The sequence below is a fragment of the Carassius carassius genome, chromosome 42, assembly GCF_963082965.1.
Source record: "Carassius carassius chromosome 42, fCarCar2.1, whole genome shotgun sequence".
In the NCBI taxonomy this organism is placed as follows: Eukaryota; Metazoa; Chordata; class Actinopteri; order Cypriniformes; family Cyprinidae; genus Carassius; species Carassius carassius.
This window is the reverse complement of record NC_081796.1, coordinates 13,029,867-13,045,334: the sequence shown is the minus strand read 5'-3', so window position 1 is coordinate 13,045,334 and position 15,468 is coordinate 13,029,867. Positions and strand designations below refer to the sequence as shown.

Sequence of the window (15,468 nt, the reverse complement as noted above, 5' to 3'; positions counted from 1 at the left end):
TGAGTTTTTACTCTATTGGACCGATTTTAATAACTTTAATGTACTTAAATGTACAAGGATATACAAGGATCGGATGTTTTTTGTATTTTCCCCAGGAAAGACACATTAAACTGACAGTAAAGGCTGTTAAATTTCTAATAAAAAAAAATTCTGAAAAAACTCCATATATTCCATGAAAATATTAAGGGGCACAAACATTTTCAAAAGTTATAATAAATGTTTCTTTAGCACCAAATCAGCATATTAGAATGACTTACGTTGGATCATGTAAAACGGAAGGCTGGAGTAATGGCTGCTTAAAATTGTAATAATATTTCATAATATTGCTGTTTTTACTGTATTTTTAATCAGATAAATGCAACCTTGGTGAGCATAAGAGACACACAAAAAAAATGTACAGACCCCAAGCTTTTGAATGGCTAAAACTATATTTATAAAAAAAAAAAAAAAATGGAACAAAGAAGCTATTACTTTTCTAGCCTGACTTAAGAGTTTCACCTATCTGTGCACTATGTATATCCTCATCTTCCTGTTTGCTTTTGCTGTCCTGAATGAAGATTCCAAAAGCAGCCGGCTGTTCTCCACAATTTCTGACAACCCAGAACAAGCAACAACTGATTTAACTTAGTGTTCGGGCCATAAAACTGGTAAATATTATCCCAGATAATTGTGAGAAATGTAAATAGGCAGTTCCATGGAGCACAGCAGTGTGTCGTTGACGCAACCCTTTTATTCACGGTGAGAGAATGTAAATGAAAACCAGCCGATTGGAGTTCCCTTCGACCATTTCAACAAGGTTGATCGGCAAATGAATTTCTGAAATCTCACACGACAACTTGCATTTCACATTACACAACTCAGCATCCAGAGTCTGCATGAGAAAAATGCATACTTAAAATGGTATAAAATAAGAGGTGTGAGCCAAAATGACATCAATTGGGAATTAGGACAAAAAGAAAAAACAATACCACCACCCCATCGGCACCCTCATTTCTCTTTCTTTTTCCCCTTCTCTCTCACTTTCCCCATCCCAACAGGTTCCACCCAGTATGATGGGCTGAATTTGAGAATGGTGGGCTGGAGATTGGCCAGCTCATGGCCCAAGCTGTGATTTAAAGCAGATAACACACAAGGCCCAACTGTAAATCAACACGATGAAGCAATGCTCCAAGACACTAAACACACAAAACACTAACACACTGACATATTCGTACACACACGAGCAAAGCGCTGTCTTACTCATACGTTTATTTTTCATGGAATCCTGCTCTGTTTCTTCCCTTTTTAACAAACAAACAGCCTCTTTTTCACCTGCACACTCAAAAAAAATCACCAAGAAATAAATTATGGCCACTTTGCAGATGAAAAGCTGCTGAAATGCTTATCCATAATGGAGATCTTGTGTTTTTTTGGGCTTCCCATTAGCTGTGGATGATCGTATGGGAATAAAAAACACTCAGTTAAGAAGATGTGTTGCTTTTCTGGGATACAATGCAACTGTGAGACCTCCATTACGTCATTTAATCCATCCCTCCCACTTTGTTTTTTCATCTGTTCATTACTCCACTCACAAATTATAACACATATGCCATGGATCTCTGAGGGATTGTACATTCAGAAGAATGTATCGTGGGATTAAAGCTCAAACTTGTAGAATACCAGTGCAGGGAACTGATTAATAATGTCTGACACACTTGTCTTGTTGCCTTAAATAAAGCATGTTACATGAACCCTGAGACCATATGGTTGTGCCAGCTGTGACTCAATGTGCAGTTTTGACTAAATTTCCTTTTTATATCAAAAGTCTTGCTCATCTTGTACCATTAAACATCTTGAGAGGGATCCAACCCTGAGCATTTAGCTCTATGTGTCACTTAGAATACATTTAAGCAATAAGGAATGAGGGTACTTTGAGGTTGATTTTTATTCAAATTAACACATTTCCACTTGTTTGCAAAGTAAAAATGACAACTTTTTTGATTTTTCATTTACCCATGTGCCAGAACCTATTAAAAATATGAAAATCCATCATGAATAATACATAAAAGTGCTGATAAACCATGCCAATATGTATTGTGTGAAATGTATTTATATAAAATTTTACAAAGTTAAGATAAGTAAATAAAAACTAGCGATGCAAACGTCTCGCCAACCATTTCAACAAGTCTGACTGGCAAAAATGCTACTGACATTGATTTTTATTTTAAATGTCACACAACAAGTTTCATTTTGCATTATGTAAATCAGCATCCCAGGCTAAAATGCCAAAATCTGTGAGACTGAATTGGGAATTGACAAAAACCACAAAACATGCTAAGAAAAAACAATACCACAGTACCATTTATGCTGTATAATTTCCAACAAAACAACCTAAACAACCCTGACCCTACTTAAGTTGAAAGGTTTGTGTACTTGATTAAAAAAGTGAAAACTGTCTCAGTGATCAAAAGTTTAAGGTTTAAGGTTAATATTAGTGATGCACCGAAATGAAAATTCTGCGCCGAAACCGAAAATTTAGGATGCACTTGGCCGAAAACCGAAACTGAAGCCGAAAATGGCTTCTTTTAAAAACATATATATATATTGCTTGGATTTAATGGATCTGAATTGAAAAATCACAATATAATAATCAAACTTTTATTAACAGTTACATAACAAAACATAAAATATTTTTTTACAATAAATATAAATAATAATTATTCTTCAAGTTTTATGTTCCATCAAATAAAATTGTTTTTTTTTTATTGTGCAAAAAAATCCACAATTTTGGAGATTTTTGCAGAACAAATGTTACATATTGCAACTTTGGTGTCCTCTCGTATAGGGCTGTCACTTTTGTGAAAAAAAATTCCTGTTCGATTTTTGAGACATAGGCAAAGTGTTCATTGAATCGTGATTGTGACAGCCCTTTGACATGCTTTATCTTTGATAGGCAGACGCGTGATAACAGCTCGACCGTGAGTGAAACCTAAGCGCTTGCTCACGGATGGGAGGGGCGGGTGACATTCATTTTCGGTTTACGTTTTCGGCTGTTTTTTTTATTTCGGCCCGAAGCCGATAATGCCATTTCGGCCGAAATTTTCGGCGGCCGAAATTTCGGTGCACCCCTAGTTAATGTCATTAGTAATTAGAGTATTTTTAATGTATCACTCATTTCCAATGTGTAACTTTGTCAAATGATGCCAAACGTGTACAAATATTGTACAGTTTTATTTAAGACACACAAAATGCTAGCTAAGAAATTAGCCGGCTATTCTTATTAAAACATGTTCAAAATGTAATTTCCATCACTTCCAATATAAAATGCAATTAAAGACATAATTTGAATTGGTGGTGGAAATGTCACTGTTGTAAATGAAAATAAAAAATTTTAATTCTTCTGTGATGCATGCATTTACACTGCTGGACAACTTAAAGTGAGATTATTAACAAACTGTGTTTTCAGGGAGTCCACATTGCCAAAAAATGTGCATACCGTAGCTGAAGAAACACCCAAGAATGCAGAGCTAAGGATAAAAATCATTCCTCTTGCATAATCCAAATGCAGTTGAGATAAATCTGCACACTGCAGTGTTGGGCAAGTCATCATAAATCTGCTTTAGAGAGCCTGGTTCTGTGTTCACAAGGGTGGAAAAGAAAAACTTAGCTTGCAGGTCACTGACATGTACATCTGCTCCGAATTGAGTTTACACCCCTTAGAGCCGTTGATTCTCTCCCTGGCAGATCTCAGGAACCGTAAATTAACCAGCATTATTCTGACATTAAAGACTCTATGGTTGAGAAAGTCTGTGAAGTCAATTAGGAGATAGACGGAGTCTAACAACACCAGCGTGATACAGCCGAGTTGGAGAATGGATACTCTCCAAACCAGACCAAAGGCCGAAAGAAAAAACAGATGAAGAGATAGATGGATAATTGTGTTTTAACAGCAAATGTATGCATATAGTTGTATCAGTACAATCTGCATAAATTCTGCTACAGATGCAGCATTTCTGTCGTGTAAAAATCAATTCAGCAGATGTCAATGAAAACAGAAGCTTAAACGAATATTCTGGATTCAAGTTAAAGAAATAGCTCACTCAAAACATCACTTTCTCACCTTTCTCACCCTAAAGTTGTTTCGAACCTGTATGAATTTATTATTTCTTCTGTTGAACATTAAAGAAGATATTTTGAAGAGGCTTTTGTTCACCATGGACTTTTTTCATACTATGGAAATCAATAGCCGCTTTTCCACTGTCGCACCAGTTCAAGTCAGTGCTTTAAACGAGGCTAATAGCCTCGGACCTGTAGCACCGAGGCCAAAATATTGCTGCATTTCCACCATTGGGCCAGAAGCTCCGCTGTGCTTCACTAAAACCTGCCCTTTACACGCCTCTCAAGGAACAACGTCACGCAACCCCATCATTTTACCAAAAAAAAAGAGAAGTTATCAGAAACCGAATAAGAAATAAGTGACAGGAACTAGCGCAATCACAAAACGAACATGATAAAAGCAGCGTTTGTTTACATGCTTTGTTAAATATTCAAATCCAAAAATCATCTATGTTTTAGTATAATAAGTGATACATTGATCATAATGAATTAATTTATCAGGATTGAAGATTAGTCACACAGAAGTAAAGCGTTATGAACATAGCCTGCTTATTCAGTCGAGTCTGTTTCTGTTTATTTGTAGTCACAGTATATACATCACATTTAGAAAGTATGATAATTTCTATATTTATAAAAGCTCCCGAACAAAAACCATTGTTATATTTATATGACATAGGCTATGCAGAGATTGTGATAGAGAATAAGAAGCTGACGTCAGATTTCTTCAGGCGGTCACATTTACCACGTTTACTATGGTAATGTTAATGGCTAGCCTGCATTGTCTTTTGCATCACTAATAAATATTTTTTGCCTTGTATGCTGATTATCGGACGTTATTTCAAACACTCATTGCTGACTGAAAGTGAGTTTTGAGCTCAACTTATTTGAAAAAGTTTTTAATGCTGGTGTTATAGCTGTTAGCTTCATGAAATGATCCACGACGCTGACACTCTCCAGACTCTTTGTTCATAATTACTCCTCTAGCCGCAGCTGGCCCGCTTTGGCCCAAGGTTTTGGTCAGGCCCCGAGGAAGCACCGACGATGCATGATCAAACCCCGGAAGGGACAGTGGAAATGTGACTAGACCTGGCACGCACAAGCATGCCCGCTTTTGGCCCGACAGTGGAAAACGCAGCCATTGCAGACCAGAAACTGCTTGGTACTCACATTCTTCAAAATGTCTTTAATGTTCAACAGAAGAAAGAAACTCATACTGGTCAGGAACAACTTGTGGGTAAGTACTTTTTAGCAAATTTTCATTGTTGGGTGAACTTTTTTTTTTTTTTAAGCAAAATCAACATTTGTGGAATAATGCTGATAAGCACAAAAAAAAGCAAAAATAACAAAATTAATAAAAATAACAAAATAACAAATAATAATAAAAAATTCAAATTTCTCATTTTCTTTAAAAAAGTAAAAATCAAGGTTACATTGAAGCGCTTACTATGGAAGTCAAAGGGGCCAAACTTGGAAGGACTCAAAAGCAAAAATGTGAAGCTTGTAATTTTACAAAAGCACAATTTTACAAAATCTTGAGGCTTATAAAGACAAACAAAAAAATCTTGAGGCTTATAAAGACAACAGAGAGCTCATATAAGGCATAAATTATTTACAAAAAGTCTGAACGCACAGTTTGTCAAGCGGTTCAGGCTGAATTAACTGTAGAATGTTGGGGAAGAAAATAAACTGCTTGCCCCAAGCTATATAATAAAGGTTTTTCCATCAGCCAAGAGCTTTCGGCAGCATGTGTGCAAGTTCCAGGAATGTCACTACATAGTTGGGTCAAATATGCTCCAACATTAGACCATGAGTGACCTGATTTAGAGATGATTTAGAAAAGCTGTTGTTTTCATAGATTCATCCAAAACAGTGATTCAAATAAAGTAAGCAACAAAACTGCTTAATTACACAATGCAGTCATTGAAAACTCACTGAAGGAAGTTGTATGCACAAAGACACTGGTCATTTCACTCTGCATTACCGTTCCTGCAACCAGCATGTCTGATTTAGCATTTAACAATGATTTAAATTGTTTGTTATCATGCAATTTCATATAATCCTCAACTCAAGTGCCATCTAGTACCAGAGCTGCACATTTCCATAGGAGAAAAAAAGACTGGTCCGGAAAAATTGAATCAGGACCCAATAACGCCAGAGGCCAGGGGTGTAATAATGTCTGAAAGTTCACAACAACAACAACAACTCAGTCTGGCAAGACTGACGCAAAACAAAACTAGATCACTGCCATTATAATCACAAAGCTGTTTGCAGAGATGCTCAAATGACAGACGCTCTGTATGTCTTAATTCTGTTTGTTTTCTCCAGCTGTCTAAAATGATTTTATTTACAAATCTCATATGTGTGAATTGACTGCTATGATTCTTATTCATTACACAACTTCTAAACACACCAAAGTAGCTTATCATTGAATAAGACAGAAATAAATTACTCTGTTTATGAGCTTTGCAAATATATTTTAACATCCAAAGATGGCGATGTGCTATGTTTGTTTGAATCATTTCTCATCTCTCAAAGTCAGAGCTGGGAATCATGGGCCGACGTTGTGAAAAATTGGGTCCTTCCTCGAAATCAGGTCTCCATCAATTTTCAGTTAATAGCTATACCAAGCTTACACTAACAACATCACTTGAAAATCTGTATAAGATTGCTTACTATATAGTGCATAATAAAAGAAATAATGATAAATGAAATTTCTTAGGCCATCCAGTATGTAGATGATTACTTCATCTGAAACTGCCTGATTTACTCACCAATGGTTGCTCTGCAATGAATGGGTGCCATCAGAATGAGAGTTTAAACAGCTGATTCAAAAATTACATGCAACTCCACACAATCCATCAAGACAGGTTTAACTTCGAACCATTTCTGGCTGCATAAGTCCTCTATCCAGTAAAAACAAGTAATCTTAAGTGAGAAATATTCACAGAACAAGCAAACAAAAACAGTCTAAATTAGTTCTAAACAAATTAGGCGACAAGTGATATGAGATGACAACAGAGGATGGACTTTTTCACCGGAGGAAGTGATATAATGTATTAGTGGATTTGTTTCCTACAAAAACACACTTTTTATTTGTGAATTATTTTGATTACTCTCATTCTGACGGCACCCATTCACTGCAGAGGACCCACTGGTGAGCAAGTGATGTAATGCTCAATTTCTCTAGATCGGTTCAGATGAACAAACTTATTAACATCTTGGGTGGCCTGATGGTGAGTACATTTTTTGGCAAACTTTCATTTTTGGATGCACTTACCTCAAATACATCAAGCTATAAAATAATTTTAATTAACATTTACATAATTACATTATGTAAATATATACCCATTAAAAATGTGCATGCATAGTGCATAAGCTACTAGGCTAATCAGGTATCTGTATGCTATATTAGCACATAACTAAAACAGACATTAATGGTCATTATAACATAATTCAATGATTTGCATCATGATTTTGTAGTAATTGTAAACAGGCACCAAAGAGAGTACACATTAAAAGATCTTGGACAGAGTGGGATCATTTGAGGTCCTTATTGAGACCTTATTTCTCAGAACTTCAGTCCTAAGAGCTCCACAGAACCCTTAGCCGAGCATGGCATGAAAATGGATATGTTTGTGTGGCTGCAAACCTGTCTGAAAGACCACGGTTGTACCCTGGACAAGTGTTTGGGTGGTTAATGTGTGAGCGAGTGTGTAATACTGCGGTCTCATAGACCCCCTGGGAAAGCACATAAATCTGCGTGAATAGAAGGAATTCACAGGCTCTCCATAGAAGCGAGTTTGTGATTGAGCCGACTCGGTTCCTTATTAATCAGTCAGATAGATTAAACGGCCCGGCATCACGTACACTGGGGAACACAGACGGAGAGAAAAACACTTACTGTTGGTCGTTGTTTCAGGAAAAGCAGCCCTTTGTCCATTCCAGCCTTTGTTGTCCATCTGTCGCCAATGTTAAGATAATAGAGGAGCAGTGAAGAAATGGAGAGAGAGAAAAAGATTGCTGGTTTAGTAAACCCCTTTTTAATGCATGTCAGACAAGTCGCTTTCCCTTGCTTCAAGTAGAAAGGGAAAACTGCTACCAAATTGAGACATCACAACATAAGCGTCACTAACATGCAAAGACTAAGTAGATGGGAGATTTAAAGATTAAGGTTGTGCACACTGAAACAGGAAGCAGCATATTGATACAAACATATACATCCACATACTTGCTCATTAATACCCCCCCCCCCCCCCACGCTGTTCATACTGAATGTGGTGACAAGATGGGATAATTAACTCACTAAATGAAAGACGTCTAAGAGAAGTGATACCTACATGTAAAAACACTGAATGGTGTTGGTGTGCTACAAAATGATCTCATAAAATGTTTTCATTTTTGACAGTATGAACCGGTAAGTCTCAAATATTTTAGTATTTTTTCCCTAAAAAGAATTTTATTATATTTTGTTTTGGATTTTAGTATTTTTCCCCTAAAATTCCCTAAATCTAAAATAACCAGGTCAAAAACAACAAACTGCCATTGGCATTGTAATTCTTGTCATTGATTATCATCCTAATGTCATCCTAATAAAATTAACTTTTTTAAAATAAATAATAAAAAATCTATATGTTTTTTTCATATTTAATTTATTTACTTTACTATGACAATTAGTTTGATAAATGAGAGAGTTATCTAATAGAAATGTTACCCTAATTTGTAAAAAGAAAAAATATATTTTTATGACAATAAATAAGAAAGTATGAAACATTTTAGCAAAAAGTTATTTGTTTCCTTTTTAATGATCCGTTTCAAATATGCAGTTAAAAAAAGGAAAAAATAAATATTATTGCTGTCATAATTGTCATCACAATAATTCTAAATCACTTTTTAGTAGTAAAATATGTAAAGTATAAAGGTGTAATTAAATTATGTTACTTAACTAAATATTTACTATAGAATTTATTTACTTGTATAATTATATTATACGGTTTATTTACATTTTTGTTTTATTATCCGAATTGTGTAAAATGTGTTCTAAATTTATAAACACTGACTGAGACACTTAATATGCAACCTAAGCTTAATAGCAGCTTGATTGAAACTGACCTTTTCCAGAGTGTTCTGTAATGGTGTAGATGCCTTGTAGCCCAGTTGAAGCAGCATGGCCTCAGCTGCATTGCGCTTGGACACTTTCTTATTGGGACCAGTTCCTGTGGTCACCTCGGTACCGACTTTCACCTGTCAACAAACACACAAATAGTTATAGATGTGTGAAGCTGTCTCGATGACCACCATTAATGTAAAATTGTAACTGAGTGACAAATAGTCTAAATGGCAGCGGAGTTAAATTAAATGGAATGTCTTTGCCTTTCCTAAAGAATAAAAAAAATAAAAAAACAGGAGTGTTAATATAATAAGCAACAATAATACATCTGAAGGTGAAAATGGTCTATATTGGCTACTTAAATCAAAGAAAAGTCTGAATCTGGAAAACAATCAACACCCAATCGGTAGTACTAAATTGTGAAATAGTTTTAAAAGATAAATACATTTTGTTGTCAAACCATCTCTAAACCTAGACAACCATCTTTTCATATTTATTAGAAGCAAAGCAGCAGGTGGGGAGAGATGGTGTGGACCTGAAAACAGACACGTATTGATGCCCACAGACCAGAGAGCGAACAATGTGGAAGCGACTGGGCAACACAAAAGAAACACACACAAGCTGAGTCTAATGTGACAGTGAAAGGAGCATGGAGAATCAGTTAGAGGATGTGTTACCGCACGCTCGGAGATGCTTGGAGTGCTTTAAAGCGAGCGATTAACGGACGGGAGACAGAGAAGAGAAACTTCTCCAACTTGGATGCTGCTTGATTCTTGTTTGTGTGTGTGGTAGAGTGGGATAAGCCTCTGACGGATCATTCAGAATGAGACATGATTATTTTTTATTTACTACAGTGTTCAGTGTACTATTTCTTCTGCTAAAAAGTTTCCCTCCCTTTGTTCAGCTCTACAATATTCCTTCGACTCTACTCCAATTCATCCTGTCCTGTTTACACAACTCCATTAACTCTGTACTACTTTACACCAGACTATTTTATTTAACTCTGAGTCTATTCTAATACACCCTGATTACTCTACTCAAAACAACTCACTATTCTGCACCAATCTACTCTATCCAGTCTACCACACTCAACCCATTATACCAAGTCTATCACAACCCCATTCAACTAAGTACTACTTTATATAAGTCCTACTTTTTATCGGTGGGCCAATGCGTCTGACTAAGGATCAGAAGATTCTAGGTTCGACTTCTGGCTGGCTCGCTCTGTGTTTTTCATGGGGGCAGCTGTGGCCTAATGGTTAGAGAGCCGGACTAGTTACCAGAAGGTCGCTGGTTCGAGTCTCGTTGCTGCCAGGAGTTGTAGGTGAGAGGGAGTGAATGAACAGCGCTCTTTTACACCCTCAATACCCATGGCTGAAGTGCCCTTGAGAAATGCACTGAACTCCCAGTTGCTCCCCGGGAGCTGGATCTATAGCTGCCCACCTGCTCCGGGTGTGTGTGCACGGTGTGTTCACTTCTCATTGCTGTGTGTGTGCACTTGGATGGGTTAAATGCAGAGCACCAATTCAGAGTATAGGCTACCATACTTGGCAAATGTCACGACTTTCACTTTCATTTATAATACTATTTTTCTAAAATCAGATCTGCTCTTATCCCTCCAATCTATCTGTTCTATAGAGATCCAAATCACTCTACTTCATACAACTCTACACTCTACTAATCTTATTTAGTCTACAAAACTCTATTCAACTGTGTACTACTCTTCACCATACTATTCTGATCTGCTCACATCTACCCTACTGTATTCTACTGTACTCTAAATTCAACTTTACTCTATTCACCTCTACTCTATACATCTCTACACCACTCTATACAACTCTAAACTATACAAATGTACAAAAATTTGTACAAATTTACTAAATAAATGTACTCTACTCAATCCATCCTATGTATTTTACCCTACTCTATTACTTCAACCTCACTCTATATACCTTCACCCTAATCTATACATCTCTGCACCACTCTAAAAGAGTGATCACTAAAAATAACATTAAAGAGGTGTGTGAACTTGCAAGCACGATGTCAGACACTGTAATATGCTCTGGTCCCCTCCCTGCTTACCGTGGTGATGAGATGCATAGCAGATTGTCATCACTCAATGGCTGGATGTCTAAGTGGTGCCCACAGAATAACATAGGTTTCATAGACAATTGGACGAGCTTTTGGGGCAGACCTGACCTGTTTAAAAGAGATGGTCTTCATCCCTCCTGGGGTGGCGCCACTCTTCTCTCTAGAAATATGGCAAATAGCCTTAGTGTTTATACTTGACTAACTGGGGCCCAGGTCAGGAAGCAGACAGACTGGCTAAACCGACCGTCTGCTAGCTGCCTCCCGTCACAGAGGTCAGTTAATTCTCACCACATAGAGACTTTTTCACCTAGATATCACACTATAGAGACTGTGTCTGTTCCCCGAACTAGAAAATACAAAAAACGTCCAAACCAAGTTAAGATTAACAATTTAATTGAGGTTCAACAAATAAAAAACAGAAGCAATATGGATAAACAAATGATAAAGCTTGGCTTATTGAATATCAGATCCCTTTCTACGAAAACACTTTTTGTAAATAATATGATCACTGATCATAATATAGATGTACTCTGTTTGACAGAAACCTGGCTAAAACCTGATGATTACATTATTTTAAATGAGTCCACCCCCCAAGATTACTGTTATAAACATGAGCCACGTCTAAAAGGCAAAGGTGGAGGTGTTGCTTCAATTTATAACAACGTTTTCAGGATTTCTCAGAGGGCAGGCTACAAGTATAACTCGTTTGAAGTAATGGTACTTCATATAACATTATCCAAAGAAACAAATGTTAATGATAAATCCCCTGTTATGTTTGTACTGGCTACTGTATACAGGCCACCAGGGCACCATACAGACTTTATTAAAGAGTTTGGTGATTTTACATCCGAGTTAGTTCTGGCTGCAGATAAAATTTTAATAGTTGGTGATTTTAATATCCATGTTGATAATGAAAACGATGCATTGGGATCAGCATTTATAGACATTCTGAACTCTATTGGTGTTAGACAACACGTTTCAGGACCTACTCATTGTCGAAATCATACTCTAGATTTAATACTGTCACATGGAATTGATGTTGATGGTGTTGAAATTATTCAGCCAAGTGATGATATCTCAGATCATTATTTAGTTCTTTGCAAAATTCATATAGCCAAAATTGTAAATTCTACTTCTTGTTACAAGTATGGAAGAACCATCACTTCTAACACAAAAGACTGCTTTTTAAGTTATCTTCCTGATGTATCCAAATTCCTTAGCATATCCAAAACCTCAGAACAACTTGATGATGTAACAGAAACTATGGACTCTCTCTTTTCTAGCACTTTAAATAAAGTTGCTCCTTTACGCTTAAGGAAGGTTAAGGAAAACTTGACACCATGGTATAATGAGCATACTCGCACCCTAAAGAGAGCAGCCCGAAAAATGGAGCGCAGCTGGAGGAAAACAAAACTAGAGGTATTTCGTATTGCTTGGCGGGAAAGTAACATATCCTACAGAAAAGCATTAAAAACTGCTAGATCCGATTACTTTTCTTCTCTTTTGGAAGAAAACAAACATAACCCCAGGTATTTATTCAATACAGTGGCTAAATTAACGAAAAATAAAGCCTCAACAAGTGTTGACATTTCCCAACACCACAGCAGTAATGACTTTATGAACTACTTTACTTCTAAAATCGATACTATTAGAGATAAAATTGCAACCATTCAGCCGTCAGCTACAGTATCACATCAGACAGTGCACTATAGACCCCCTGAGGAACAGTTCCACTCATTCTCTACCATAGGAGAGGAAGAATTGTATAAACTTGTTAAATCATCTAAACCAACAACATGTATGTTAGACCCTATACCATCTAAGCTCCTGAAAGAGGTGCTTCCAGAAGTCATAGATCCTCTTCTGACTATTATTAATTCCTCATTGTCATTAGGACATGTCCCCAAAACCTTCAAACTGGCTGTTATTAAGCCTTTCATCAAAAAACCACAACTTGACCCCAAAGAACTAGTTTCCATCTCAAAAATATATCTAAATTACGGCCTATGCTCTCAATGTCAAATGCAGAAATGTTAATCCATGCATTTATGACCTCAAGGTTAGATTATTATAATGCTTTATTGGGTGGTTGTTCTGCACGCTTAGTAAACAAACTACAGCTAGTCCAAAATGCAGCAGCAAGAGTTCTTACTAGAACCAGGAAGTATGACCATATTAGCCCGGTCCTGTCAACACTGCACTGGCTCCCTATCAAGCATCGCATAGATTTTAAATTTTGCTTATTACTTATAAAGCCCTGAATGGTTTAGCATCTCAGTATTTGAATGAGCTCCTTTTACATTATAATCCTCTACGTCCGCTACGTTCTCAAAACTCAGGCAATTTGATAATACCTAGAATATCAAAATCAACTGCAGGCGGCAGATCCTTTTCCTATTTGGCGCCCAAACTCTGGAATAACCTACCTAACATTGTTCGGGAGGCAGACACACTCTTGCAGTTTAAATCTAGATTAAAGACCCATCTCTTTAACCTGGCATACACATAACATACTAATATGCTTTTATTATCCAAATCCGTTAAAGGATTTTTAGGCTGCATTAATTAGGTAAACCGGAACCGGAAAAACTTCCCATAACAACCTATGTACTTGCTACATCATTAGAAGAATGGCATCTACGCTAATATTTGTCTGTTTCTCTCTTGTTCCGAGGTCACCGTGGCCACCAGATCCAGTCTGTGTCCAGATCAGAGGGTCACTGCAGTCACCCGGATCCAGTACGTATCCAGACCAGATGGTGGATCAGCACCTAGAAAGGACCTCTACATCCCTGAAAGACAGCGGAGACCAGGACAACTAGAGCCCCAGATACAGATCCCCTGTAAAGACCTTATCTCAGAGGAGCACCAGGACAAGACCACAGGAAACAGATGATTCTTCTGCACAATCTGACTTTGCTGCAGTCTGGAATTGAACTACTGGTTTCGTCTGGTCAGAGGAGAACTGGCCCCCCAACTGAGCCTGGTTTCTCCCAAGGTTTTTTTCTCCATTCTGTCACCGATGGAGTTTCGGTTCCTTGCCGCTGTCGCCTCTGGCTTGCTTAGTTGGGGACACTTCATCTACAGCGATATCGTTGACTTGATTGCAAATAAATGCACAGACCCTATTTAACTGAACAGAGATGACATAACTGAATCCAATGATGAACTGCCTTTAACTCTCATTTTTTGCATTATTGACACTGTTTTCCTTATGAATGTCGTTCAGTTGCTTTGACGCAATGTGTTTGTTTAAAGCGCTATATAAATAAAGGTGACATTGACATTGACTCTGTACAACTCTATACAACAACAAATTTACTAAATGGATTTTACTAAATGGATTTATTAATGGATGGATTGAGTAGAGTAAGTAGAGTACATTAATTAAGCTTTTTATTTTTAGTTTATATAGCTCTACTGTACCTCTGTACAGCTCTACACAAGTCTACTCCATACAACTCCACTCTATCCTATTTACGCTACTCAATCCATCCTATCTAGTCTACTAGGGTTGGGCGTTGTCTACAAAATTGGCATCGGAAGATATCTACAGCGAAACATCGCAATGGACAATGACTTTGGGGGAGAATAAATTTTACAAAATTAAAATTGAATTAATATATGGCTATTTTTATTTTATTGAAACATATTTATTATCCAACACCCATGATCTGACCCACATATTCTAGCCTATTTAATCTATTTTAACTTAAATATTTTTTTAATTTTGTTGCTGTTTTTAGTTTGTGTAAAACAACTAGCTTATAATTCATTTGCCGTTTTTATTTTTGATTCATTCATTTGATGAATTCTAATAAAATCTACTGTTTTAACTGTGTCCATTAAACTATTTTGAATATAATTTGTATTGTGACCAGGAACAACTTTATGTTATTAAGCAATCAGAAAAAAATTTATTTTAAGTAACTCAGTGGAAATTGAAAGCATGTATTGGGGTCACTGGGAATCACGATGCAGGCTCAACATCGTGAAGTCTGTTAGCCATGGATGGATGATAGAAGGATGATAGCATTGTCTATTGGCCCAACCCTATAGCCTACACAACTCCATTCATCTATGTACTATTCTGCACCATTTTATTCTATTTAACTCTACTTCCATCTACTCTACTTTATACAACTCTACCTAACTTTTTCCTTTCTAATCTCTAC

At 36.8% G+C, this 15,468-nt stretch overlaps 1 protein-coding gene across 3 annotated transcripts in view; it reads right to left on the bottom strand.

Annotated features, from left to right (window-relative positions):
- LOC132123774 (double-stranded RNA-binding protein Staufen homolog 2) overlaps positions 1–15,468 on the bottom strand; it is a 154,087-nt gene that overhangs the window by 65,998 nt on the left and 72,621 nt on the right. For all 3 annotated transcript variants that reach the window (XM_059534402.1, XM_059534403.1, XM_059534404.1), the window contains exons 10-11: positions 9,205–9,336; positions 7,997–8,054 (exon numbers count right to left, since the gene is read on the bottom strand). In XM_059534402.1, the coding sequence (XP_059390385.1) occupies positions 7,997–8,054; positions 9,205–9,336 (190 nt within the window). The remainder of the gene's footprint in view (positions 1–7,996; positions 8,055–9,204; positions 9,337–15,468) is intronic.